Source organism: Staurois parvus, unplaced genomic scaffold (assembly GCF_062004578.1).
Source record: "Staurois parvus isolate SC_StPar_1 unplaced genomic scaffold, SC_StPar_1.0 ptg000068l, whole genome shotgun sequence".
Taxonomy (NCBI): domain Eukaryota; kingdom Metazoa; phylum Chordata; class Amphibia; order Anura; family Ranidae; genus Staurois; species Staurois parvus.
This window is the reverse complement of record NW_028317864.1, coordinates 4,868,224-4,894,710: the sequence shown is the minus strand read 5'-3', so window position 1 is coordinate 4,894,710 and position 26,487 is coordinate 4,868,224. Positions and strand designations below refer to the sequence as shown.

The following is a 26,487-nucleotide window of genomic DNA, read 5'->3' as shown; positions in this document are numbered from 1 at the left end:
GTGTTTTGGTGTACTGGTAGGCCATTCAAACAATTGGGCTGCTTTCACATCACATGTTTTAGTGAACATCACCATATGTTAATGAGCCCTACATGACTTGACTAACTCTAAAGACAGACTGGACAATCATATTCCCACATGTATGGTCGGATTTGGAGAAATATCCAATATCTGTCACCAACTTTCAGGAAGCCACCTTGGTGTCTAGGCCTGACTGTACAATACAGCTGTACTCCTCACTGGATTTTCCATTTGGGAAGAGAAGTTCTGTTTTCACAGATAACACGACACCAGCAGCACTGGAGACACAGTAATGATCATGTCTAAGAATTCTGACACACACTGGAAAGAAAACAATCCATGGCAAAAATAGCTGTTTGCCCTCAGTAAAGATGGCCGCCGCTGTGCCCTCAATACCGGAAGCGGCCAGGTGGACGGCTGGGAGTCCCGCCCTGTACACAGTTTGGTGGGTGAAATGAAAGTGGTCGGGGTGGTGATCTGGTTGTGCTTGCTGCCACTCACAGCCCGATGTGTGGAGCCGATCTCTATGACCTTCGGGGCCATAATCACAGGAGTCATCACCTACTATGGGCTGCACTGGTATTCCCCGGATCAGTGCCGGCTGGAGGGGGACATCAATGTCACAGGTGAGGGGGACTACAAATCCCAGCATGGACACACAGGGCCTCTGCATGGTGATGGTGCTGTACAATCTGCCCATACACTGTACAATCCCACCATGGAGGCCGGCTGGCCTGATTGGATCGTCAGAGAAGTAGAACGAAAGACAAGTTTGTATTCATTTAATGTTGGGTGGAGGGGAGAGGGGTTAGAGCCCCTGTCAGGGAGACTCCGCCTCTCTATCTGTCTTGGGGACCCTGCTCACTGAAAGTGGAAGAAAATCCCATACGGGGAGTTGTCACCTGAACAGGAAGAGAGGAGAAATCAACCAATGGGGACCCTAGTTTGGTGACCACCTTGGATTTCTTCACTTTAGGGAAACTTACTCTAACTTCCTGTTTTGGCTATGGAACAGGAAGTGAGGAGTAATCTCCCCATTGGGGACACTAGTTCTGGTGACAACTAGAGATTCTCTCACTTCCTGTTTTGGCTATAGGACAGGAAGTATAGAGAAATCTCTCCAATAGGGACACTAGTTTTGGTGACAACTAGGGATTCCCTCATTTCCTGTTTTGGCCATGAGACCGGAAGTCAAGGAAATCTACCCAATGGGGACACTGGTTCTGGTGACAACCGGGGATTCTCTCATTTGTCTTAACCTTGGATTTTCTCACTTTGGAGGGATTTCCTCGAACGTCCTGTTTTGAATAAGAGATGGGAAGTGAAAGGAAATCTCTCCAAAGGGGTCACTAGTTCTGGTGACAACTAGAGATTCCCTCACTTCCTGTTTTGGCCTTGAGACAGGAAGTCAAAGGAAATCTCTCCAATGGGGACACTAGTTCTGGTGACAAACTAGCAATTCCAGCAATTTCTGATTTGCCTATGAGACAGGAAGTCAAGGCAAATCTCCCCAATGGGGACACGAGTTTTGATGACAACTAGGGATTGCCTAATTAACTGTTTTGGCTATGAGACAGGAAGTTAAGGAAAATCTCTTCATTGGGGCACACATTCTGGTGACATACTAGCAATTCCCTCATTGCCTGATTTGGCTATGAGACAGGAAGTCAAGAAAAATCTACACAATGGGGACACTAGCTCTGGTGACAACCAGGGATTCCTTAATTTGTGACAACTTTGCATTTCCTCACTTTTGGAGTAATTTCCTCTAATGTCCTGTATTTTGGTTATGGGGCAGGAAGTCAAGGGAAATCTCCAATGTGGACACGATTCCTGGTGGCAAACTAGTGATTCCCTAATTTCCTGGTTTGTCTATGAGCCAGGAAGTGAAGGGAAATCATTTGGGACAACCTTTTGGATTTTCTCATTTTGCAGAGATTTCATCTAACATCCTGTTTTGGCTATGGAACAGGAATTGAAGGGAAATCTCTCCAATGGGGACACTAGTTCTGGTGACAATCAGGGATTCTCTCATTTGTGACAACCTTGGGTTTCCTCAGTTTGGAAGGATTTCCTCTAACATTCTGTTTTGGCTGTGGTACAGGAAGTGAAGGGAAATCTCTCCAATGATGACACAAGTTCTGGTGGAAAACTAGCGATTCCCTTATTTTTTTATTTTATGATGAGACCGTAAGTGAAGGGAAATCATTTGGGACAAACTTGGATTTCTTCACTTTGGGGGAATTTCCTTTTAACGTTCTGTTTTGACTATGGAACAGGAAGTGAAAGTAAATCTCCCCAATAGGGACACTAGTTCTGGTGACAACTAGGGATTCCCTCTCCTTCCTGTTTTGGCCATGAGACAGGAAGTCAAGGCAATCCCCCCCAATGGGGACACTAATTCTGGTGACAACCTTGCATTTCCTCACTTTGGAGGGATTTCCTCTACATCCTGTTGTGGTTACGGGACAGAAAGTGAAGGGAAATCTCTCCAAAGGGGACACTAGTTTTGGTGACAACTAGGGATTCCCTCACTTCCTGTTTTGGCTATGAGACAGGAAGTCAAGTAAATCTCCCCAACAGGGACACTAGTTCTGGTGACAACCAGGGATTCTCTCATTTTGTGCCAACCTTGGATTTCCTCACTTTGGAGGGATTTTCTTGAATGCCCTGTTTTGGCTATGGGACAGGAAGTGAAGGGAAACCTCTCCAATGGGGACACTAGTTCTGGTGACAAACTAGCAATTCCATCATTTCCTGATTTGCCTATGTGACAGGAAGTCAAGGCAAATCTCCCCTGGGACAATAGTTTTGATGACAACTAGGGATTCCCTCACCTCCTGATTTGGCTATGAGACAGGAAGTAAAATCATTTGTGACAACCTTGGATTTCCTCACTTTGGGGGAATTGACCCTAACTTCCTGTTTTGGCTATGGGACAGGAAGTCAAGGGAAATCTCTCCAAAGGGGACGCTAGTTCTGGTGACAAACTAGCAATTCCATCATTTCCTGATTTGGCTATGAGACAGGAAGTCAAGGCAAATCTCTCCAATGGGGACGCTAGTTCTGATGTCAACAAGGGAGTCCCTCACTTCCTGATTTGGCTATGAGACAGGAAGTCAAGGCAAATCTCTCCAATGGGGACAATAGTTTTGATGACAACAAGGGAGTCCCTCACTTCCTGACTTGGCTATGATACGGGAAGTATAATCATTTGTGACAACCTTGGATTTCCTCACTTTGGAGGGATTTCCTTGAATGCCCTGTTTTGGCTATGGGACAGGAAGTCAAGGCAAATCTCTCCAATGGGGACACTAATCCTGATGACAACAAGGAATTCCCTCACTTCCTGATTTGACTGAGACAGGGAGTCAAGGCAAATCTCTCCAATGGGGACACTAGTTCTGATGACAACAAGGGAGTCCCTCACTTCCTGATTTGGCTATGATACGGGAAGTATAATCATTTGTGACAACCTTGGATTTCCTCACTTTCGGGGATTTAACTAACTTCCTGTTTTTGGCTATGGGACAGGAAGTGAAGGAAATCTCCCCAATAGGACACAGTTGGCAAAAAAACTTACAGGGGTTATAACCCTCCCTTACTCTATCTAAAATAATAAACATGTTTTGCCTACAGTTCTACTTTAATTAATGGTCAGGAGTAGCAGTTGATCATGACACGGATGGAACACGTGTCTGCCTATGGAGTAAGCATCACATGTAGTGTACAGGAACAATCACATCATGCATGGCTGAATACACCAGCAGATCACTGCTACAACATGGGGAGGACATGCTGCTTGTGTCTTTTACCCCATAGGAACTCCTTGTTCAATCTGGGTCATGATCATTTGCTACTCCTAATAATTAAAAGGTAATACCACTTTTGTGGGAAACATCGAAAATTCAATGCAATATGACAACCTGGAGGTGTCCTTCATACAGATGGTGTGCAGAACACCCCCCAGAAATGTCATTTCCTGCTTGTGCAATTGGCTTGCTGATTTTCCCACAAGTCTGCTCTAAGATGCAGATTAGATTTTAGGCATCTGATGCAACACACTGTTCAGTTTTGGTGAGATACTCCCAAAGGGTTAATCAAATCTAAAGGGATGCAGACCCTGCCACTTTCCTCACTGCCCTGCAGGTGCAGCAGCTGGTTGATAATGATAAAACCACTCCCATACAGGTTCACTGTGCACATGGACACAGACAAGCAAACAGGAATTCACAAGGAATCTGCAAAGTTTGATGACCCCTTCACACCAACAGCACGCAGATATGTGGCCTCACTGAAGTGGGTCTTTATCCACTACTCCCAGCACAGAGACCGGGCTGTCACCAACCGTTGGGGACCTGAGACTCCCGGTTTCTGGTCACCTGATTGCTGTGACAGACTCTGATTGGCTATTACAGGGATCAGTCACTGTGCAGCCCGCCCCTGTGCTTACTTTCTGTTCTGAATGGAGAAAAAGATACATTAATTGAATGGAGAATAGTTAGAACCTCTGTCAGTCTTTTTTTTTTTTTCTTTCTTGAATTGTCGGTGAGATTTTCCTTCACTTCCTGTCCAGGAGACACAAGAAATGAGATGAAATCTCTCCACAGTGAGGGGAGATCACACGTCTCACCCATGTCCCCATAAGGAGATTCCCCCATACCCTCCATTCTAGTGACTGCTGTAAAAGTTTAGACTTCCCCTCGCTTACAGTCCTAGTGATAATGGTTTTAAATGAAACACAGACAGAAAAAAAAAACAACCACTCTAGCACTGCTGTGGGGCAGAGCTTCGTAAATCTAAGGACTGGATGGACAGAAATACAAATCCTCTGCCGTATAACATATCCCATTAACACCACAGTGAAGAAAATAAGTATTTGATCCCCTGCTGATTTTGAATGTTTGCCCACTCACAAAGAAATGATCAGTCTAAACATCGAATGTTCAGTGTATTGTAACACTGAGAGACAGAATAGCAACAAAAAATTCAAAAGAAATGCATGTCTAACAAATGATGACTGATTTGCATGTTCATGAGGGAAATAAGTATTTGATCCCCTATCATTCAGCAGGATTTCTGGTTACCAGGTGTCTTTCATACAGGTAACAAGCTGAGATTAGAAGCAGTCTCTTAAAGGGAGTGCTGCTAATCTCATTTTGTTACCTGTATAAAAGACACCTGTCCACAGGAGCAATCAATCAGATTCCAAACTCTCCACCATGGCAAAGACCAAAGAGCTGTCCATAGATGTCAGGGACAAGATTGTAGACCTACACAAGGCTGGACTGGGCTACCAAACTTTTTGATGACATTTGATGATTTCTACTGTCTTCACTGATTGGTGCATTTATACTTTCTTCCAGCTCTGCAGATCGAATTTGATGAGAAAATCTTCGGGCAGCACCTGGCCAAGCGGGTGGTCTTGAAGGCAGTGCCTAAATTTTTGGAGAACAGAAACCCTAAGAAACCTCTAGTACTTTCCTTTCACGGCTGGACTGGTACCGGCAAGAACTACGTCAGCCAAATCCTGGCCCATTCTATTTATCCCGAGGGCCTGAAGAGTAAACAAGTACATCAGTTTGTGGCCACCCTGCACTTCCCACACGCTAACCTGATAGATGTGTACAAGGTAACAAAGAATATTGATTGTATCTCATTCATTCCACCGGGAACACATTGCTGTCTGTGTCCCTGTTATATGGTTTCCCTCACTTCCTGTCTTGAGGTCCCTAGGACAGGAAATGATGGGAGATTGTCCCAATGTTGTCTGAGACAGCAATAAAATATGAAGGGATTTTTTTGCCCTTCTCTACCAGGAAAAAAAAAAGTTTGGGGTTACTCCAACTACAGACTATGCAGAGGTGAGGCTACGAGGGAGGTCTTCTCTTATGTACCATGCATTTTGATGATATAGTGATTTTAAAGGGTTTTAAAGTGAATCTGCGCATTGCCTATATAGATTACTTTAAAGTGGTTGTGGTTTTTTTACCATTCTATGCATGAAGGTAAAAAAACCAGTGTGCAGCATCCCCCCCAGCCCCCCGTAATACTTACCTGGGCCCCATCCCGATCCAGCGGTGTGCAGGAGAACCTCGGCTCTCCAGGGACTCTCCCTCTTCATTGGTTGATACAGCTGTGGGAGCCAGCTGTCAATCATAGCCAGTGAGGACAGAGAAGGGGCAGCGCCTAACCACGGCTCTGTGTGTGAATGGATACGCACTGCACAGATCACTGCACATGTTTATTTTAAAAAAATGTTTTTTCCCTCCTAGAAGATTTACCCCCCTTCCTGACCAGGCCATTTTTTGTTATACGACGCTGTGTTACTTAAACTGACAATTGTGCGGTCATGCAACGCTGCACCCAAACAAAATAGATGTCCTTTTTTTCCCCACAAATGGAGCTTTCTTTCGGTGGTATTTGATCTCCTGTGCATTTTTTTTAATTTTTTTGCGCTATAAACAACAAAGCACTGACAATTTTGAGAAAAAAAAAACCCAATATTTTTGACTTTTTGCTAGAAAACATCCAGTAAAAAAATGTAAAAAAATCAAATTTTGTCAAATTTAGGCCAAAATGTATTCTGCTACATGTCTGCTTAAAAAAAAAAAAAAAAAATCCCAATACGTGTAAATTAATTGGTTTACGTGAAAGTTATGGCGTCTACAAATGGTGGTATATATACTGGAATTTTATTTAATTTATTTTTTTATACTAGTTATGGCGGTGATCAGTGACTTATAGCGAGACTGCGATGGGCACTGATTGTCTCTGACATCCCCAGTGACACCAGTACAGTTATCAGTGTTATTAAAAAAGCATGGACACTGTACTAATGGCACTGGGCAGGAAGGGGTTAACATGTGGGGCAGTCAAAGGGTTAACTGTGTGCGTTCTCACTATGTGCTATGCTTTGCTGCTTTGTATTGCTCTGCTAGACGTGCACGCCCCCTACCTGGAAATACAAAATTATATATATATATATATATATATATATATATAGCAGTACTTGTACTATAGCAGTGGTTCTCAACCTTCCTAATGCCGTGACCCTTTAATACAGTTCCTCATGTTGTGGTGACCCCCAACCATAAAATTATTTACCCAGCAATTATAATTCATGAGTGTCGTTTTACCTCCAATACTGCTGCTTTCAACACAGTAGCTGCTTTCAACACAGTAGCTGCTTTCTACACAGCAGCTGCTTTCTACACAGTAGCTGCTCTTTACACATCGGAAATATGTGTTTTCTGATGGTCTTAGGGGACCCCTGTGAAAGGGTCGTTCGACCCCCAAAGGGGTCGCGACCCACAGGTTGAGAACCACTGTACTATAGGGTGGCAGGGAAGCGGTTAATATCACTTTAAAGCTGATCTGCAGACACAAAAAGGTTAAATCAAAGTGGAAAGCAGGGAAGTTCAATATCAAGTACTCGTCCCCTGCTCCCCATTAGGGATTGGCACCTTTTTTTGACAGGTAGCCACTCCTGTCACGATCGCACGGTCGCTGCCACCAACATGCGACAATCGCATGACCGCGACTAACAGTAATACATCACGCCCGCGGCGTCAGACCCCAGACCTTCTCACCAACTCGTGACCGAAGGACCAGCCGATCTAAAAACCGCGGTGTGACGCGCGTATCAAGGCCCCACCCAGCTGCACCCTGCTCAGCGATTGTCCAGCTAATGGGCGCTTGTTACTGGGTCGGGTTAATTACGCAACTAACCCTCTACTGCCACCACCACTTTTGTCGGAGACTGGGAAACTCCCGTTCTCAAATATACACTATAATGATTGAAAAGTCGCCTGTCCAATACGGTCACTGCAGGCCGATTGGGCAGAGGATTAAAAACAGTTTAACACTTTCAGAAAGTAAGATTTATTACTAAAAGAGTCAAACAGGTGCAATAAAATTCCAAGAGAAAAACAAACGAAACCAGCGCTCCAATCTTCATGCAGACCAAGGAATTGTCAAAATGCCAACCGAAGAGGTGCTGCCCTTCTAAGATCGGGAAATCTGACCACTGGTAAATAAAAACAAAACGGGACTTTATGGGCACTGATGGAAGAGTTTATCCCATAGGCCAGTTTATTAACTGCAGCACACAGTTTGTCATCTATTGCCAGGTTTGCCCATGCGGTCTCTTTTACGTGGGTCGCATCACACACTCCCTGAGGACTCGATTTGGGAAGCATAAACGTAATATATTGCATGGTTTTGACAAACATACAGTGCCTTGTCACTTCAGCGACAAACATGATGAAAATCCTGTGGGTCTCAAGGTGTTTGGTATAGAAAGTGTATATCAGGAGATATTGATTCTGGCCGAAGATTCCGTAAACTCTGCCAATGAGAATCCTATTGGATCCATAAATTGGACACATTATTACCCAAGGGCCTTAATGATGCTCTTGACGTACAATCTTTGGTATAGTCTCCTCTTGACAAATTGGAACTATTATTTATTTTATTTTTTTTTCCCCTCTTTTGGTCTTTGTTTTGGTCTGTTTTCTGCCTCCTTTTGCCTTCTATTTTTGCATGATTCTATTATATTTATTTAATCAATTATTTTTAGTTATTTTTTGCATTATTTCATCATATTCATCCAATTAATCATCAATTTACACTTATATTTATTCAAAAAAATTCCTCATTCATATGATAGACATGATTGTTACAGCAAAGCTTTGTATTGCTATTTGGCTGAATCACCTTGAGATAATATACACATTAATTTATTTTGGAAATGGTTTATAACTACTATTTTATAACATTATATAGAAAATATATTTTTCAATTTTACTGTTTACCATTTCCTCGTGTTCCATGATGCTGTGCATCTAGGTTATTTATAAACGGTTTATTATTTTATTACATTATATCAAATATGCACTATATTAAATTTGTAATGTACATTGTGAATACATCTTGTATATGTTTTTATACTATTTTTTATCACTATATGTAATTGTATTTTATTGTTTTAGCAACTTTTTACACACATTGTGTTATTTATATTCTCTACCATGTACATTCATGGTGTGTCTCTGCTGACCCAGCCTGTGTTCCACTGTGGGCTTTCCCTTTTTTTTTTTTTTTGTTCCATCTATGTAAATTGTAGATGCACCCATTTGGCCATTATTGGCAGCACAGCCCTGGTGCCACTTGGGGGTCACCACGTTTCCTTCCCATTTATATGGGTATATTTTTATATATTTTTCTATACTTCTACTATTGCATTATTGCATTTCTGCCTGTCGGGCTGCAGGGCCTCTGGCGCATGCGCGGCCTGTTCTTTTGGAACACTGTGTGCACGCGCAGCGCCTGTGGCCAGTGGCGCAGCGTGATTAGTGTCACGTGGCGCGCATGTGCTAGCGAGTCGTGTTACCGCCTCTCGCCACTGCGGTTGGATATTCTAGCGCACGCGCGGCCCGCATATCGGGTGCGGCGTGTGCTTGACGCGCTCCCACAGTGTGTGACGTGGTGGGAATCCCACCACCAATACGAGCCTTCATGTCCCCGTACAGCAGTGGTTCTCAACCTGTGGGTCACGACCCCTTTGGGGGTCGAACGACCCTTTCACAGGGGTCACCTAAGACCATCAGGAAAACACATATTTCTGATGTGTAGAGAGCAGCTATTCTGTTAAAAGCAGCTACTGTGCTGAAAGCAGCTACTGTGCTGAAAGCAGCTACTGTGCTGAAAGCAGCAGTATTGAAGGTAAAACGACACTTCATAAATTATAATTACTGGGTAACTAATTTTATGGTTGGGGGTCACCACAACATGAGGAACTGTATTAAAGGGTCGCGGCGTTAGGAAGATTGAGAACCACTGCCGTACAGTATTGTGGCGCACCAGCGCCGTATGTGCTCCAATGCACCCATCGCGTGCACGCATGTTTGCCGGGCGGTGGCAGTTTGCCCCCCCCTTTTCCCTTATGTGCGTGGTGACGTATCGGGATGGTGCCTCTTTCATCAGGGTCACACTTGTGAGAGTGAGTGCTTCCACAGCAAGTTTTATTGACTAATCCTTTCATGTGTACGTTTTATTATTCATCATGTAATATGCATCTATCCATTTATTTTAATTAATCATTAATTTAATCATTTATTTATTATTTATTAAGTATCTATTCATCACCAATCACCACACACAATATACGTATTACATGTCAACTAGTGTATTTTGCATACAGCACACTGATGATAGTTGTTTCTGGGTCTATGACACTGTCATTTCCATTTTGTATATATATTTAGTTTTTTTTTTTTTTTGTCAGCTGAGAGTGGGTGGGAGTGTCTTCTTTCACCCTCCTTCTGACATCCCATTAGTATATAGGCTTGTGGCCAGCAGACACATCCCTAGCTCTGAGGAAGGGGGTTTAGCTCCCGAAACGCGTCAGCTTATCCGCATCATTAGACACAGTTTGCATTGTGACTGTATTTGTGGATCACCTTTACTGCCTATAATCACATTGGTTTGTGAGTATACATCTTTTTATTTAATAAATTACGTGTTATTCCACGGTAATGCACGATGCGGTGCAATAAAATATTTACAAAGAAAATGTAAAAAAAAAAAAAAAATATATATATATATATATATATATATATATATATAGGTACAGTAAAGAGATAATAGGAAGGAAGTTAAAGGATTAAGTTACTTGCCAATATGTCTTGGTTTGTAAGCAGATCCAAGTGCAGAGCAGGAAGAGTCTTTGATCTCCTCTGTTATGATGTTAAACTCAGGAGATGTGTGTTTAAGCTAAACTTGCAGCCTTGCAGCCTGTCCCTTTTAAAAATCCCTCTGAAAGGGGGGGTGGCTCTAGTCTGCCCAATACAATATTTTGGGCAGGAGGTCAGTGGACTCTCAATTAAAACCAGGGTGGATTTGATTTAAATGAAACTGATTTAAATTACGATTTAAATCACTAGTCAGTAAGGCTTGATTTAAATCCTAGTTTTCTACATAAAGACTAATTCTTGCTGGTATAACTTTAATATACAAGTAGATGAAGATTTTTAGAATAACTTTTCATATTAGTTTTTTTATCTCCAGTTTAATAGGTTAATCATTCATATTTGGAGAACTTTTCTGTTGTACTTAGGAAGGAGAAAAATAATCATTACCTTAATAATAACAATTTAAATAGATTTATTCAACTGAAACAATAACATTCCAGCATATGTGATTTGCTTAAACATCCATGTTTGTTAACTAATTTGGTTAAAGAAAATATATATATTTTAAGAAACTTAGACTCTTTTTCTTAACTCTGTTCATGTTATAACATTTTTGCTGTGAAGAAGAGGCATGTGATCTCCGCTGAGTCAAATTCAGTTTTGAGAACTGCAAAAGTAAACCAATCATCTGTGATAATATCTTGTAGGCAGAGAAACTGCCCAATAATCTTACAAAAACCTCTGGAAGAGCATGACATTGTGAATGGATTCATGGAATTTATTTACCAAAACAATTAAACATATACAGCCTTATTCTACATAATTAAAAAACTAATCTTTATTTCATGATGGAATAACCTTTTGGATGGTAATTTTTCCTCAAAAAGCATTTTATTCAAAAAAATCTGATTTGAAATAAAAAAAAAATCTGATTTGAAATAAAAAAAAATCCGATTTGAAATAAAAAAAAAATCCGATTTGAAATAAAAAAAAATCCGATTTGAAATAAAAAAAAATCCGATTTGAAATAAAAAAAAATCCGATTTGAAATAAAAAAAAATCCGATTTGAAATAAAAAAAAAACCGATTTGAAATAAAAAAAAAAATCCGATTTGAAATAAAAAAAAATCCGATTTGAAATAAAAAAAAATCCGATTTGAAATAAAAAAAAATCCGATTTTAAATTAAAAAAAAAAATCCGATTTTAAATTAAAAAAAAAAATCCGATTTTAAATTAAAAAAAAAATCCGATTTTAAATTAAAAAAAAAAATCCGATTTTAAATTAAAAAAAAAAATCCGATTTTAAATTAAAAAAAAAAAATCCGATTTTAAATTAAAAAAAAAATCGATTTTAAATAAAAAAAAATCCGATTTTTTTTTTTTTTTTTTTTTTTTTTTTTTTTTTTAAAAATCATTGATTTTTATCCACCCTGATTAAAACTTCATACTCCATGATATGCTTCATACTCCATGATATGAAACATAGGTGACAGCTGACCTGAGGAATGTTCAATTAACTGCTGGTCAGTTTTATGAGGTTCCAACTTCTTTCAAGTCCAGGGAGAAGTTCTTATCTGTTTTATGATGGGTGAAAGAGGTTACACTTTCCGCAGACTGCCTGGCACCGGGACTAGGGATGCTTTACTCTGTGGTTGACCCCCCCCCCATCTGTCACTCAGGAGATAACGTTTGCCTCGCAGGAAGGGAGGGGGTAGGGAGTGAATGATCGAGGAATACCTCAAATAAAAGGAAAAGGGGAACTCCACGTCCAACTCTGATGAGCAAGTTTGCTACAACTCCCACTTCCACTCTGACCGCCAGGGCGACTATTATTTATTTCAGGTACTTATATAGCGCCGTCAAATTACGCAGCACTTTACATATGTATTGTACATTCACATCAGTCCCTAACCCTCAAGGGGTGTACAATCTAAGGTCCCTAACTCACATTCATATACAAGAGCCAATTTAGACAGGATCCAATTAACCTACCAGCATGTCTTTGGAGTGTGGGAGGAAACCGGAGTACCCGGAGGAAACCCACGCAGGCACAGGGAAAACATGCAAACTCCAGGCAGGAGGCGCCGTGGCTGGGATTTGAACCAACGACCCTAGTACTGCCAGGCGGAAGTGCTAACCATTTAGCCTCTGTGCTGCCCAACTAGAAGCAGAGGCTCTTCCTTGGGAAGAGAAGGGCAAATCTCCCCAAAATGCAGGAAAATCCTAAATCTGACAGTTGTCACGGGAACATGTGTCCCTGTGGTAAGTTTCCTCCCTGCTGTCAGTTTTGATCACCATATTTTGATTTAATCACTTTTTCTAATAAAACCGGGAAAAACCATGAAGTTGAATCCCTCCTCATCTGGGACCCAGACCACAAAACACTGTAATACCAAAAAAAAGAAAATGTTTTGTTCAGGGTTATACTTTAATACGGTGTTGGGGAGTGGCTGTGCTCAGTCAGACATGCTGATAGGTGAAAGCAGAGGGATGACTTCATCAGTCTGTTGCTGCTGCCACTCTTTGCCTGTCCAGTCAGGCTGAGGGTGGAGAGGGGACACCATGGATTTCCCCAATTGTAAGTGACCCTTCTGGCTGTGCTGTCTTGCAGCACAGTGTATATCCCAGGACAGGATGGACAGAAATGCAAATCCTTATACAGGTAAAACTGATACATGAAAGTTGATGTGTTTTATCTGTTTAGCTTTGGGAATGTGAAACCCATTGAAGCAGATAAGCAGGTCAGAATGTCATATGCATCTGTTCATGAATTCTGAATGATCTCAGAAGCTCACTGATGCCTAAACTAATATAATCAACACAAGCTCAAAGCCCATCTGCACAGGCCATGACTTCAGTTCTACATGAGAATGTACACCGATCAACTGTATGACCACCCACCTAATATTGAGAAGGTCCCCCTTTTGCTGCCAAAACAGCCCTGACCCACTGAGACATGGACAACACTAGACTTCTGAAGGTACGCTGTGGTATCTTCACGCCAACAGTTGCAGATCCATTTAAGTCCTGTAAGTTACAAGGAGGGTCCTCCATGGATCGGACTTGTTTTTCCAGCACATCCCACAGATGTTCGATTTGGATTGGGATCTGGAGAATTTGATGGCCAAGTCAACACCTTGAACATGTTGTGTTCCTCCAAACATTCTTGATTCATTGAGGCCACTGCCATCAGGGAATACAGTTTCCATGAAGGGGTGTACTTGGTCACCAACAATATTTAGGTAGGTGGTATGTGCTAAATTAACATCCACATGAATGGCAGAACCCAAGGTTTCCCAGCAGGACTATGCCCAAAGCATCACACTGCCTCTGCCAGCTTGCCTTCTGCCCATACTGCATCTTGGTGCTGTCTCTTCCCCAGGTAAGCAATGCACACGCAGTTGGCCATCCATATGATGTAAAAGAAAACAAAATTCACTAGCCCAGACCACCTTCTTCCATTGCTCTGTGGTCCAGTTCTGATGCTCACATGCACATTGTAGGCTCTTTTAGCTGTGGACACGGGTTAGCATGGGCACCCTGACCGCTCTGCAGCTACACAGCCCCATACACAACAACCTGTGATGCCCATTTTTTCTGCTTTCAACACATCAGCTTCATGGACAACATGAAATTGAATCTCCAAACACGGAAAGGTTTCTTCACAGTGAGAGCTGTGAAAATGTGGAATAGACTCCCTCAAGAGTTGGTTCTGGCCAGCTCACTGGATTGCTTCACAAAAGTCCTGGATTCTTTCTTAGATACACAGAATATAACTGGATATAACATTTATAGGTAAAGTTGATCCAGGAAATATCTGATTGCCTCTCAGGGGATCAGGAAGGATATTGCTTGCTGTAGCCAGCTGCTGACTTATTGTGTTAATGCTGTTTTTTTTTGTTTTTTTTAACGGTTGTGGTTTTATAGGACCAGTTACAGTTGTGGATCCGAGGGAACGTGTCGGCCTGCCAGCGATCCATCTTCATATTTGACGAGGTAGATAAAATGCAGCCTGGCCTGATGGACGCCATAAAGCCTTTTCTCGATTACTATGAGCAGATTGGTGGCGTCTCCTACACCAAAGCCATCTTCATTTTCCTCAGGTAAGTGCAGAGCCGCTGGAAATCAGGATGTTAATTACAGAGGATCATTTTCCTATGAAAGACCACATTTATTAATCAGTTTAATGGGAAGAAATGGTAATTTCTCATTGGAAGCCTATTATGAGTAATCACTGCAGTGTTTTGCGTGTTAAAAGTCCTTTTTATGTGACTTTTACATTTTTCCCATGCATTCCTATTTTTGTTAATTTATTAAAGAGAATCTGTAGTAAGAGACAATGGAGGCTGCCTTTGCTCGCCTACATCTATAAATGCTGGTGGTTCTTCTTGTGACTGATCCTGATCTTTTTTTGGTCATAGTGTTTGGTAATTATTTTTAGTGGTTTCTAATACATCAGTGATTTGCATAAAAAAAAGACATTCCCAGCGTTGTTTTCTTATGTAGTATTTGGTAAAAATGCTGTTTGCCTTGCTGTCTCTGGTTTTAAAGCTGAACTGCAGTAGTTCAGCTGCTTTGTAAAAAATGCAGTCATATGAGTTCAATGAGTACGTTGAACATTCCACCTCCTGGACTTACAGGTGAAACGCGAAAAATTAGAGTATGGTGCAAAAGTTCATTTATTTCAGTAATGCAACTTAAAAGGTGAAACTAATATATGAGACTCATTACATACAAAGCAAGATAGTTCAAGCCGTGATTTGTCATAACTGTGATGATGATGGCTTACAGCTCATGAAAACCCCAAATCCACAATCTCAGAAAAATAGAAAATTGTGAAAAGGTGCAATATTCTCAGCTCAAAGTGTCCCACTCTAATCAGCTAATTAAGCCATAACACCTGCAAAGGGTTCCTGAGCCTTTAAATGGTCTCTGTCTGGTTCAGTAGGAATCACAATCATGGGAAAGACTGCTGACCTGACAGTTGTGCAGAAAACTATCATTGACAACCTCCATAAGGAGGGAAAGCCTCAAAAGGTAATTGCAAAAGAAGTTGGATGTTCCCAAAGTGCTGTATCAAAGCACATTAATAGAAAGTTATGTGGAAGGGAAAAGTATGGAAGAAAAAGGTGCACAAGCAGCAGGAATGACCGCAGCCTGGAGAGGATTGTCAGGAAAAGCCATTCAAAAGTGTTGGACTTTCAAAAGGAGAGGATTGAGGCTGGAGTCAGTGCATCAAGAGCCACCACACACAGACGGTTCCTGGACATGGGCTTCAAATGTCGTATTCCTCTTGTCAAGCCGCTCCTGAACAACAAACAACGTCAGAAGCGTCATACCTGAGCTAAGGAAAAACAGACCTGGTCGGTGGCTCAGTGGTCCAAAGTCCTCTTTTCTGATGAGAGCAACTTTTGCATCTCATCTGGGAACCAAGGACCCAGAGTATGGAGGAAGAATGGAGAGGCACACACTGCAAGATGCTTGAAGTCCAGTGTGAAGTTTCCACAGTCTGTGTTGATTTGGGGAGCCATGTCATCTGCTGGTGTTGGTCCACTGTGCTTCATTAAGTCCAGGGTCAACGCAGCCGTCTACCAGGAGATTTTGGAGCACTTCATGCTTCCTTCCACAGACGAGCTTTATGGGGATGCTGACTTCATTTTCCAGCAGGACTTGGCACCTGCCCACACTGCCAAAAGCACCAAAACCTGGTTCAATGACCGTGGGATTACTGTGCTTGATTGGCCAGCAAACTCGCCTGACCTGAACCCCATAGAGAATCTATGGGGCATTGCCAAGAGAAAGATGAGAGACATGAGACCGAATAATGCAGAAGAGCTGAAGGCCGCTATTGAAGCATCCTGGTCTTCCATAACACCTCAGCAGTGCCACAGGCTGATAGCTGCCATGCCACGCCGCATTGAGGCAGTAATTGCTGCAAAAGGGGCCCAAACCAAGTACTGAGTACATATGCATGCATATACTTTTCAGAGGTCCGATATTGTTCTATGTACAATCCTTGTTTTATTGATTACATGTAATATTCTAGTTTTCTGAGATTGTGGATTTGGGGTTTTCATGAGCTGTAAGCCATAATCATCACAATGATGACAAATCACGGCTTGAACTATCTTGCTTTGCATGTAATGAGTCTATCTCATATATTAGTTTCACCTTTTAAGTTGCATTACTGAATTAAATGAACTTTTGCACGATATTCTAATTTTTCGAGTTTCATCTGTATGTTTAATATTTACATCTGACAAGAATTCACTCCCTTCCCCCCACTCCTCACCCTGATACCCCTACTTATACCTTCTCCATTTACATCTTGTTTTCTTCTTTTTTCTCCCTTGACTTTTTTTATATCTTGTTGCTTACTAAACTGCCAACCATAATCCCGCTTAATAAGGCCCCTGCTCAGTGGTTGTACACTAAGTAACCCATAGCCAGGGCAACAAGCACCGTAGGATGCAAACTCATATTCCACCATATTAGCAGCTCCTTACACAAGCACCCCACTTTGGAGTACTAACAAAAGCTCCTGTCTGTCACACCCATCTACTACTAGGAACAGCTGTTTTAATGCTACTTAGGCCCTTTTCACACAAGCAGACTCTGCCAAGCGGATTCGCCTGCTCGGTGTGGATCTGTCCGCTGAGCAGGCAGATGGCAGATCCATGTCTGCTCTTTGTGCAGACACAGCCTGTTGTTTTCAATGGGGCAGTCTGATGTAAACAGACCTCATGTCCGTTTTACATCTGACTGTCATCAGATCAGCTAGACGGATGGGCATTGGATCCCCCATCTGTCTGTTCTTAGCGGATTGGATCAGATGCAGGCGGGTGTAAACACACATGTCCGTTTACATCTGACTGTCATCAGATCAGCTAGACAGATGGGCATTGGATCCCCCATAAAGAACAATGGATGTCAGACCTGATCGTTCCGCCCGTGTGAAAGGGGCCTTACACAACTGAGCTGTATAGACAGTATGTCTTCACATCCTGACGATGTTTAATTTACAATTATTATAAATTCCTATAATGTAGTGACATGTATTCTAAACCTCAATGTAAACGTATTGAAACAATGAATAAACCCAGAGGAGCAGAACAATGTAAAACTTCCAGGTGGACAGGACGAGTGTTGCAGAGTCAGGAACTATGGGAAAGAGATCTCATTGTTGTATCCAAAATGTATAATAAGATGGGGGCTTACTTTAGCTCCTCAGGCTCCACCTATACCTAAAATGTTCAGTTTAGGTGGACTGACCTTTTAACAGCATAGGTCTTGCCATTGCGGAGAAACTTCCATACTTTATAGTTGTTTCTAGTACTGATTCATATTCCTGACGCTTTACTTCTTTGCTTCAGTAATGCTGGAGGAGAGTACATTTCAGAGCTGGCCTTGGATTTCTGGAAGACTGGAAAGAATAGGGAAGATATCAAGCTGAGTGATGTGGAACACCATTTATCCCTCTATGCCTTCAACTCAAAGGATGGTGAGTATAGAAGCAGAGAGTGAAGTAGAAGAAAAGCCTAACTTTATTCTTAAAGGAGAAGTGTGGGATCACAAATAAACATCTATACTCACCTGCCTGTTGAAGCATCGGGGTAATGCTGCTGCTGTTCCCCCGCCAACTCTAAGCCTGAGCAACCACTGTCCGTCACCGCTCTCTGCCCCTTCATCGCTCACTGAGCTGAGGCAGCGCAGCTGACTTTGGCTCTCAGCCGTATGCTGACAGGCTGAGCCAGCTGCTGCCAGGCATCTGGGTGGATCCCAAAATTGTCAGGATCCTTCCAAAGTCTGCAGCAGCTCTGTGATGTCAGCCGACAGCAGATTTTGCCGACACAAGCATGCAGAAGTAAGTTGTGATCCAGATAAGAAGTATAGCCAAAAAAATCCTACCTATCCTTCATACACTGTATAAAAAAAAAAAAATCTGTGTACATATCTACTTTTCATCTGGTTACATGACCCAACAGCTTCTGCTCCCCTGTGTCTCGAGAGCCTATAGGTGACCTCATGGCTCTTGGAAGCACAGCCATTGTAAGCACTCCATTACACAGGGGAGTCAGAGCTGCAGGATCACATGACTGGACCGAAGGGCAAAAAAGGTATGTATACAGGTCTTTTTTTTTTTTTTTATGCAAGGTAGGCAGCTTACAACTTACAAGTTTAGGGCTGAACTCCATCCAAAAACAATATTTAGACATGTACACTATAAAAATACATTGGCATTAATGAGGTGTATACTGTGTATAAGCTGCAGCATTCTTCTAGCGCCTGTTAGCTGTTCAGGAGGCAATACCTACACCTCCTGATGCTTGGGGTGTGTGTTGTTGTGTTTTTTTTTTTTTTATTTTTAATTGCTGAATGGTAATTTTACATTATGGGAGTGGGTCGCAACTGTGAGCTGAGTGTTTGGCTCTTGTTATAGGTGAGTTTGACAGGCAGCGCCAACTGTCACACTCTGCAGCCTGATTAAAAATGCTGCAGCATGTGTACTGTCCTGTCTGGCTGTAATGTTCATTTGAATGGACTAAAATCATGCCGGACCGCAGCAAAGTTAGTGCATGCACTGCTATACAAAACACACTGCAACTGGATTGCATGATACTGTACCATGCGATCTGGTGCAGGCAAACCCACTGCATTTGTGACCTGTGTTTGGGGTGTTAGCATTGCAAGGGCAGTGCGTTTTAAATGCATTACGGGAAACACACATGGAAAGCGGGTTTACCACACTGCATTCTGGGGGACCTGGCCCTTCTAGTTTAGTGCTAGCCCTCCACACACTTGGCAGGTCTGGTATGACATTGTCCTTACTTGCACCGTCTAGGGGCAACCAGCAGCAGGGAACCGCTCTATGTTGAACTCCAAGGAGATGCACAGCACATCACAAAGTTGCTCCTTGTAGTTTGCGGACCAAATTGGCGTGCCGGTGACATTGTAATCATTGCAGCAGTGTCCAGTATCAGAAAGTGATCACTCACCCAGGGCTCAATGAATCAATGGATCATTAGTCCAGGTTTAAGTGAGCAAATTCCAGCATCTTTCATGAAGCTGCAGATGAACAAACACCTTTTCTGCGCATTACCGTACGTACAAATGCACAGGGGACAGGTTTTATTTTCTTTTTCTTTTTTCCACTTTTCTTGCTCATGTTTTAGAGGACACCAGGCCATGCTATAATGTATGATCTACCGTCTGCAATACTTTGGTATTCTAGGAACACCTACTTTTGGGCCTGTACTTCTGCTGGCTAGGAATTCTCAGATTTGTCTGCCAGTGTCTCAGAAAGTTATAAAAACCTTTACCTTTCTGCCCTCCATCCTCCCTCTGCTGCAACCTCCTGGAAGCACAGGGAGGTGGAGTTCCAAAGGGGAGAAGTTGCACAGAGTTTGTGTTAAGAGTTTGCAGACCCGACTGTTGACATTTTTGAAACCCTTTTCTATCTCCTCCTTAACCACTTCCTGTCTGGCCGTTGTATATAAACGGCCGGACGGTGGCAGTGCAGGGTCGGGTGGGCGTTTAGAAACGGCCTCCCCACCCCTTGCTTGTGCGAGCTCCCTGGGAGTGGAACACCGATCGTCGTACGGGACCTCTGTGCGAGGTCCCGATCATGTGATCACTGATTGGCCAGTCAGTGATCGCATGCAGAGTAGTAAGCAAGATGTCACTTCTGACATCATTGCTTACTACGTGTGAAATCTGTGAATGATCATAGAGGTCACATGGTACAAGGCTATTCACAACAGCATTGTACCATGTGACAAGCTGTGACCAATCACAGCTCACACAGTAGTTCTCAATGGCTGCAAGAATGCAGGCAGAGAGGAGAAATGATTGCTTTTACAGCCTTTATGGGTGTAAAAGCAATCAGTATAAAAAAAAAAAAAAAAATCTTCATCACCCCCCACAAGTAGTACAGTGTCACCATGGTGACACTGTACTGCTAGGGTGACCGTATGTAAAAAAAAAAAAAACAAAACACAATAATATAAAAAAAAATACAAATGTAAAAAAAAGTTTAAAAATTATAACTTTTGGTTATAAACTAATTTGGATTATTTTGTTTTTTTTTACTAAAAAGATAACTGAATACACTTTGGCCAAGATTTATGATGAAATATTTATTTGCAAAATGTTATAAGAAAAACACTTTTTTTCAACGTTTTTGGACATTTTCATTTATATAGCAAAAAAAAAAAATCCCAGTGGTGAATAAATACCACCAAAATAAAGTTTTATCTGTCTGAAAAAAATGCTAAAAAATTCATATGGGTACAGTGTTGCATGACCGCACAATTGTCATTCAAAGTGTGATAGCGCTGAAAGCTGAAAATTGGCCAGGACAGGAAGGGGGTGAAAGTGTCCGGACTTGAAGTGGTTAAGGGATTAGCCACTTCCTACCCATGGGGTGTATACAGCATCAGGTTGTAGTGGTTATACCAGGATCATGGTTGCAGCTACAACCATGATCCTGGTATTAATCTTTGCAGCCGGTGATTCCCTGCAATGTAAAAGTGATCACTTTTACAGGAGGCAAAAAGGGCAGAAGGGGTCCTGTCCTATCTGGAGCCTGGTGGCTGCATCAGATGCCCAGGACAGACTTTAAAGAATGAACGTTTTTCCTTTCCCTCTGTGATGTCAGAAACTGGAAACAACTAGGATTTCGTCACTTCCAGTTTCAGTGGATAAAAATATAAAGGTACAGTGTGAAAAAAATAAATTTTAAATATAATTAAAAAAATAAAAGCATTTAAAGCAGCACACCCATGCTGGTAAGTCCTGCACACGTGAGGTATCACCACGAACATCATAGTGAGAGCAATAATTCTAGCAACAGACTTCCTGTGTAACTGAAAACTGGTAACCTGTATAAGCTTTTAAAACATTGTCTATGGATAATGAAATGTACTGTAGTGGCTTGGCGTGACACCATATTTTATATTTTGGCAAAAAATCAGGTATTGTATTTGTTTTCACTACATATCATTAAAGTGTATTTTTTTAAATTGCTTTTGAAAAACCGGTGTGTGAATATCGTGACATAAAAAAATTGCAGCACCCGCCATTTTATTCTCTAGGGCTTCTCCTTAAACCAAATATATATACTGTTCAGGGATTCTAAGTAATTTTCTAGCAAAAAAAAAAAAATGCAGATTTTTATATGTATGAAAGAATGTCAGAATTGGCCTGAGGGTCAGGTATAGAATGTATTATAAGGCCTCATGCATACTGGATGTTATAAAATGTCAGCAGCTTTAGCTGTAGAAAGCTGCGTTTTGAAAGCTGAGTTTTTTTTGTCACGTTGTTGCATACACGTTTTGCCGCGTTAGCATTTTGTTTGCAAAAAAAACACCTGCTCTGCTATTTTACTCCCACTTTCCCACAATGCATCCCTGAATTTTCATTGTGTAGGTGTTTAGTTGCCATTTTGAGAGCAGTTTCAAATCTGCGTGGAGCAAAATATGTATTTGGGCATGCTAACTGCATACGTGAGGTACATGCAGATGCAAAAATTGTGCATGCTTCATCTGCGTGGGGCCAACGCAGTTGGCTACGTGAGCTACATGCAGAGGAAAAAATGTTAATGTTTTGTCTGTGTGAAGCACAAATATGCAGTTGGCCATGCTAATTGCATATGTGAGCTACACTCCGGTGAAAAAATGTTGATGTTTTGTCTGCATGGCCATGCTAACTGCATATGTGAGCTGCATGCAAAGGAAAACATCTACATGTTTTGTCTGCATGGAACACAAATATGCAATTGACCATGCTAACCGCATATGTGAGCTACATGCAGAGGAAAACATTTTGCATGTATCATCTGCGTGATGCCAATGCAGTTGGCCACGTGAGCTACACGCAGAGGAAAACATTTTGCCTGTATCATTTGTATGAGGTCAATGCAGTTGGCCACGTGAGCTACACGCAAAGGAAAAATGTTTGCATGTATCATCTGCATGAGGTCAAGGCAGTTGGCCATGTGAGCTACACGCAGAGGAAAAAATGTTTGTTTCATCTGCGTGGAGCACAAATATACAGTTGGCCATGCTAACTGCATACATGAGCTAAACTCGGGTGAAAAAAAATGTTCATGTTTCCTCTGCATGGATCCGAATTATGCCGTTGGCCAGATAATGAAAGCAAGAGCAGCAAAGCACACTGGGATATGTAGGAATCTTAAATTGCTTGAGGCTCAAAAATGCGCCTAGCCATGTTTTTACCGCTCAAGTGTTTTTGCAGCTCAAAACTCTTCAGATGTGGTAGTCCTTGCTTTTTTTTTTTTTTTTTTTTTTTTTTTTCCCAGCCTGAAATCCCTCCTGCAAAAAAATGCTGATTAAAAGCCTGTGTGTGCATGGACCACATAGGATAACATGCTGGGGAGTTTACTGGCTGTAGAAAAAAATGCCTGAAGCCAAAAACAGCAGCTGTAAAAACACGCAGTGTGCATGAGGCCTAAAGCTTAGATTAAGGTAAATTTTACCAGTGTTTCCTGTACTGTAGATTCAGTATATTTGAAAAATATTACTACTTCGTCTGAGTCACTGAATATTCCTATTTGCTGTTTCTCCATCTACAGGTGGCTTGTGGCACAGCAGTCTGATAACCAAAAACCTAATTGACTTCTTTGTGCCATTCCTCCCAATGGAATTTGAGCATGTGAAGATGTGCGTGAGGGCGGAGCTTCGTCAGCGTGGCTTTATGGTCGATGAAGACATGGTCAGCACAGTGGCCAAAGAGATGACTTACTACCCCAAGGAGGAAAAAATTTACTCTATTAAGGGGTGCAAAACTGTGTCTGCAAAAATGCAGTATTATCTATGAACTGGCAATGCGTTGTGTAGATGGTATTGGAAGGTGGAGGAAAGAGGACGTCACTTTTAAGACCAGCATTAGGATCCATCCATAAGTGAGGAAGGCAGCTGAGATGATGGTTTTTCTCCTCTCCGAGGAAATGGAAGTGACATCTGAGAGCGGAAACCTCCCGTCGCTGTATGATGAACTCAGTGCACTTTGTTTGGAAACCTTGGGCGCTTTGTTGGAAACCACTAAACCAAGACCAGAGAATCATTTGCAGAAACTCTTGAAAGACAATTCCACCCATCAAAGATAAATACACTGTGAAAATGTTTACCTGAATGATTTACTGTGCCTTATGGAGGTTCACAGCTGTTTTTAACGTTTTGGGTTTTTGTAAACTCCGCCCCATGCATGCACTTTGGGTTACAAAGCTGGCCATACACTGATAGACTCTAAATGATTCCTCCATCTATGCTGAATAGCACGGATGGAGGAATCTCATGCTGCAGCTATTGTATCCTAACAGCCCTCCTGCCAGCTGTCAAAATAGGCAAACTATGGTTGCATTTGATTGGATGCAGCTACTGTTCAGCGGACAATTTTCCACCTTGATCCTCCAATATTTCAACTGAAGGATGTTAAGCCGGAGGTGGCCAACAGGGCCACCCACCAAGTGCATTTTGGCCATTCACATTTCTTAAAGTTTAACTAAAGGCAAAACTTTTTTTTTTTTTTCTTTCAATTTTGGGCAGAGTGGAGTTGGATTAGAACACCTGTCAGGTTTTTACTGCTGTCTGTGCCCCCGTTAGGTGGATTTACCTTCTCTATTTGTTCCTGTTTACTGTTATCACCAAGAGTGAAAGTGAAATAATACCCCAGTATTTGGGTTGTCACCAGAACAGAAGAGGGAAAATCTTCCAATGGGGACACTAGTTCTGGTGATAACAAGGCTTTTCCTTTCACTTCCTGTTTTGGTTACAGGGCAGGAAGTGATGGGAAATCTCCCCAGTGGAACATAGTGGATTGACATGGGTTATAGCCATCACTCTATCCAAAAAAAGAAAAACAAATGGGCCTTTAGTTCTTCTTTAAACCTCGTACACGTTGGATTCTGGCTATGTGTACTGCAAGATCCTGCATTACATTTAAAAAGCTTTTTGCCACTTCTTTAAAGACTTAAAGTAAGTCTAGTTTTGGGTTGTTAAAGTCTAATTCCAGCCGTACCCTAACTAGTCTTTAAAATGTCCCCTCGTAGCATCTGTGCTGACTAACCTGTGTGTATTAAAAAAAAAAGCAAGAGCTGTATATACTTACTTATTCTCAGCCTGCTCTGGTCTGGTCATATTATCCAGCTCCCCTGTGTCAGCTAGTGGCAGCTGCAGGGGAGAGGAGGGACAACGACCAAGAATGGCAGGGACATGGGAGCCTCTGGGTGACTTTACCACTCCTGGAATTCCCAGCCATTGTTAAACGCTCTCCCCTCTCCCCTGCAGCTGCCAGGGGAGATCACGTGTCCAGAGCTAGCTGAAAATAGGTAAGTATACAGATCCTTTTTTTTTTTTTCTTTGTTTTTTTTTCTTTTTACACAGGTTAGGCAGCATAGATGTTATGAGGAAGAAGGTTCCGGCTGGAATTCTACTTTAAAACATATGTTAATGTGAGGGCTAGCTCCTAAAACAAGCTGCTAGCAGGGTTTCTATAAGTTGCAGCATAACTTGAAATATTCATTGAAGCCTGTTTAAAATGTATGTCAGAAGCCCCATTATGATCTTTGTATAGCATCCCTAAACTGGAGCCCAAGATTGTTTTTAAGTCTTCAAATAAAACTGTAAAAAGCTTTATGACTGTTTGCTGTCCCCCTGCATTTATAACAGCTGAAGCCTGTGTGTACGGAACCTATGTGATCAGCACGAAGACATGGACGCCCACTCCATGTTTGCTTTCTCCAGTAGGTTCCCCCAAGTAGCTCACTTTTTCAGACCATCAGCTTACAGAGCAGACACTCCCCGCTGCCAGCCTGATTTTCTTTTTTCAGGCAGTGAAAATTAGTACAGACCAATGTTACATAATTATAGTGGCTGAAATGAAGAATAATTAACTGAATTTAGATGTACTGAAATTGTTTTTATAAAAAATTTTTTAATTGATAAAATCTATTATATAACTTGGAACACTCTGATTTTCTCTGTTTTCCCATCTGCATCACAAAATACTTGACTATTACTAAATGGAAGGCTGTAGTCCATATCACCCAATCATATTTCAGCTGGCTGTCCTACATTATCAATACCTTCATCTGATGCCTGTGGCAGTAAGGTTTAATACTTTTCTAATGCTGACCACATGATCATTCCTAAAACATATCTAAAGCCAAGAACAAAAATTGCTAGTATTGTAGTTTACCAATCCTTAGATGTGGTGGCTGCATTAGTTTTTCCTTTTTCCCCTTATTTTAACCCTGTAATCCTGTCATTGACTCATTTCAGTGTTAGCCCTACACCTCCCCTTATTCTCCATAATGTGGGGAGGAGGTTGTAGTCAAAGGAGATAGCAATGCTAGAGGCAGAGTCGCTGTAGTCAAAGGAGATAGCAATGCTAGAGGCAGAGTTGCTGCAGTCAAAGGAGATAGCAATGCTAGAGGCAGAGTCGCTGTAGCCAAAGGAGATGGCAATGCTAGAGGCAGAGTTGCTGCAGTCAAAGGAGATAGCAATCCTAGAGGCAGAGTTGCTGTAGTCAAAGGAGATAGCAATGCTAGAGGCAGAGTTGCTGTAGTCAAAGGAGATAGCAATGCTAGAGGCAGAGTTGCTGTAGTCAAAGGAGATAGCAATGCTAGAGGCAGTTATCAGCTCACAGGATTTCTGAATGGATGAACAACACTTCTCATACAGATAAAATATTTTCAAAGGTAGAGTTAGCTGACCAAAAATTTTGAAAGATTACATAAATTGTAAAGGCTAA

General features: G+C 41.8%; 1 protein-coding gene across 1 annotated transcript; it reads left to right on the top strand.

Annotated features, from left to right (window-relative positions):
- Positions 1–437: 437 nt before the first annotated feature.
- On the top strand, positions 438–25,700 carry LOC149469506 (torsin-1A-like). The gene is made up of 5 exons (XM_089669041.1): positions 438–647; positions 5,388–5,653; positions 14,644–14,819; positions 18,090–18,217; positions 23,309–25,700. The coding sequence occupies exons 1-5, from the start codon at positions 476–478 to the stop codon at positions 23,551–23,553; spliced, it is 987 nt and encodes a 328-aa protein (XP_089525167.1). The 5' UTR covers positions 438–475; the 3' UTR covers positions 23,554–25,700.
- Positions 25,701–26,487: the final 787 nt, after the last annotated feature.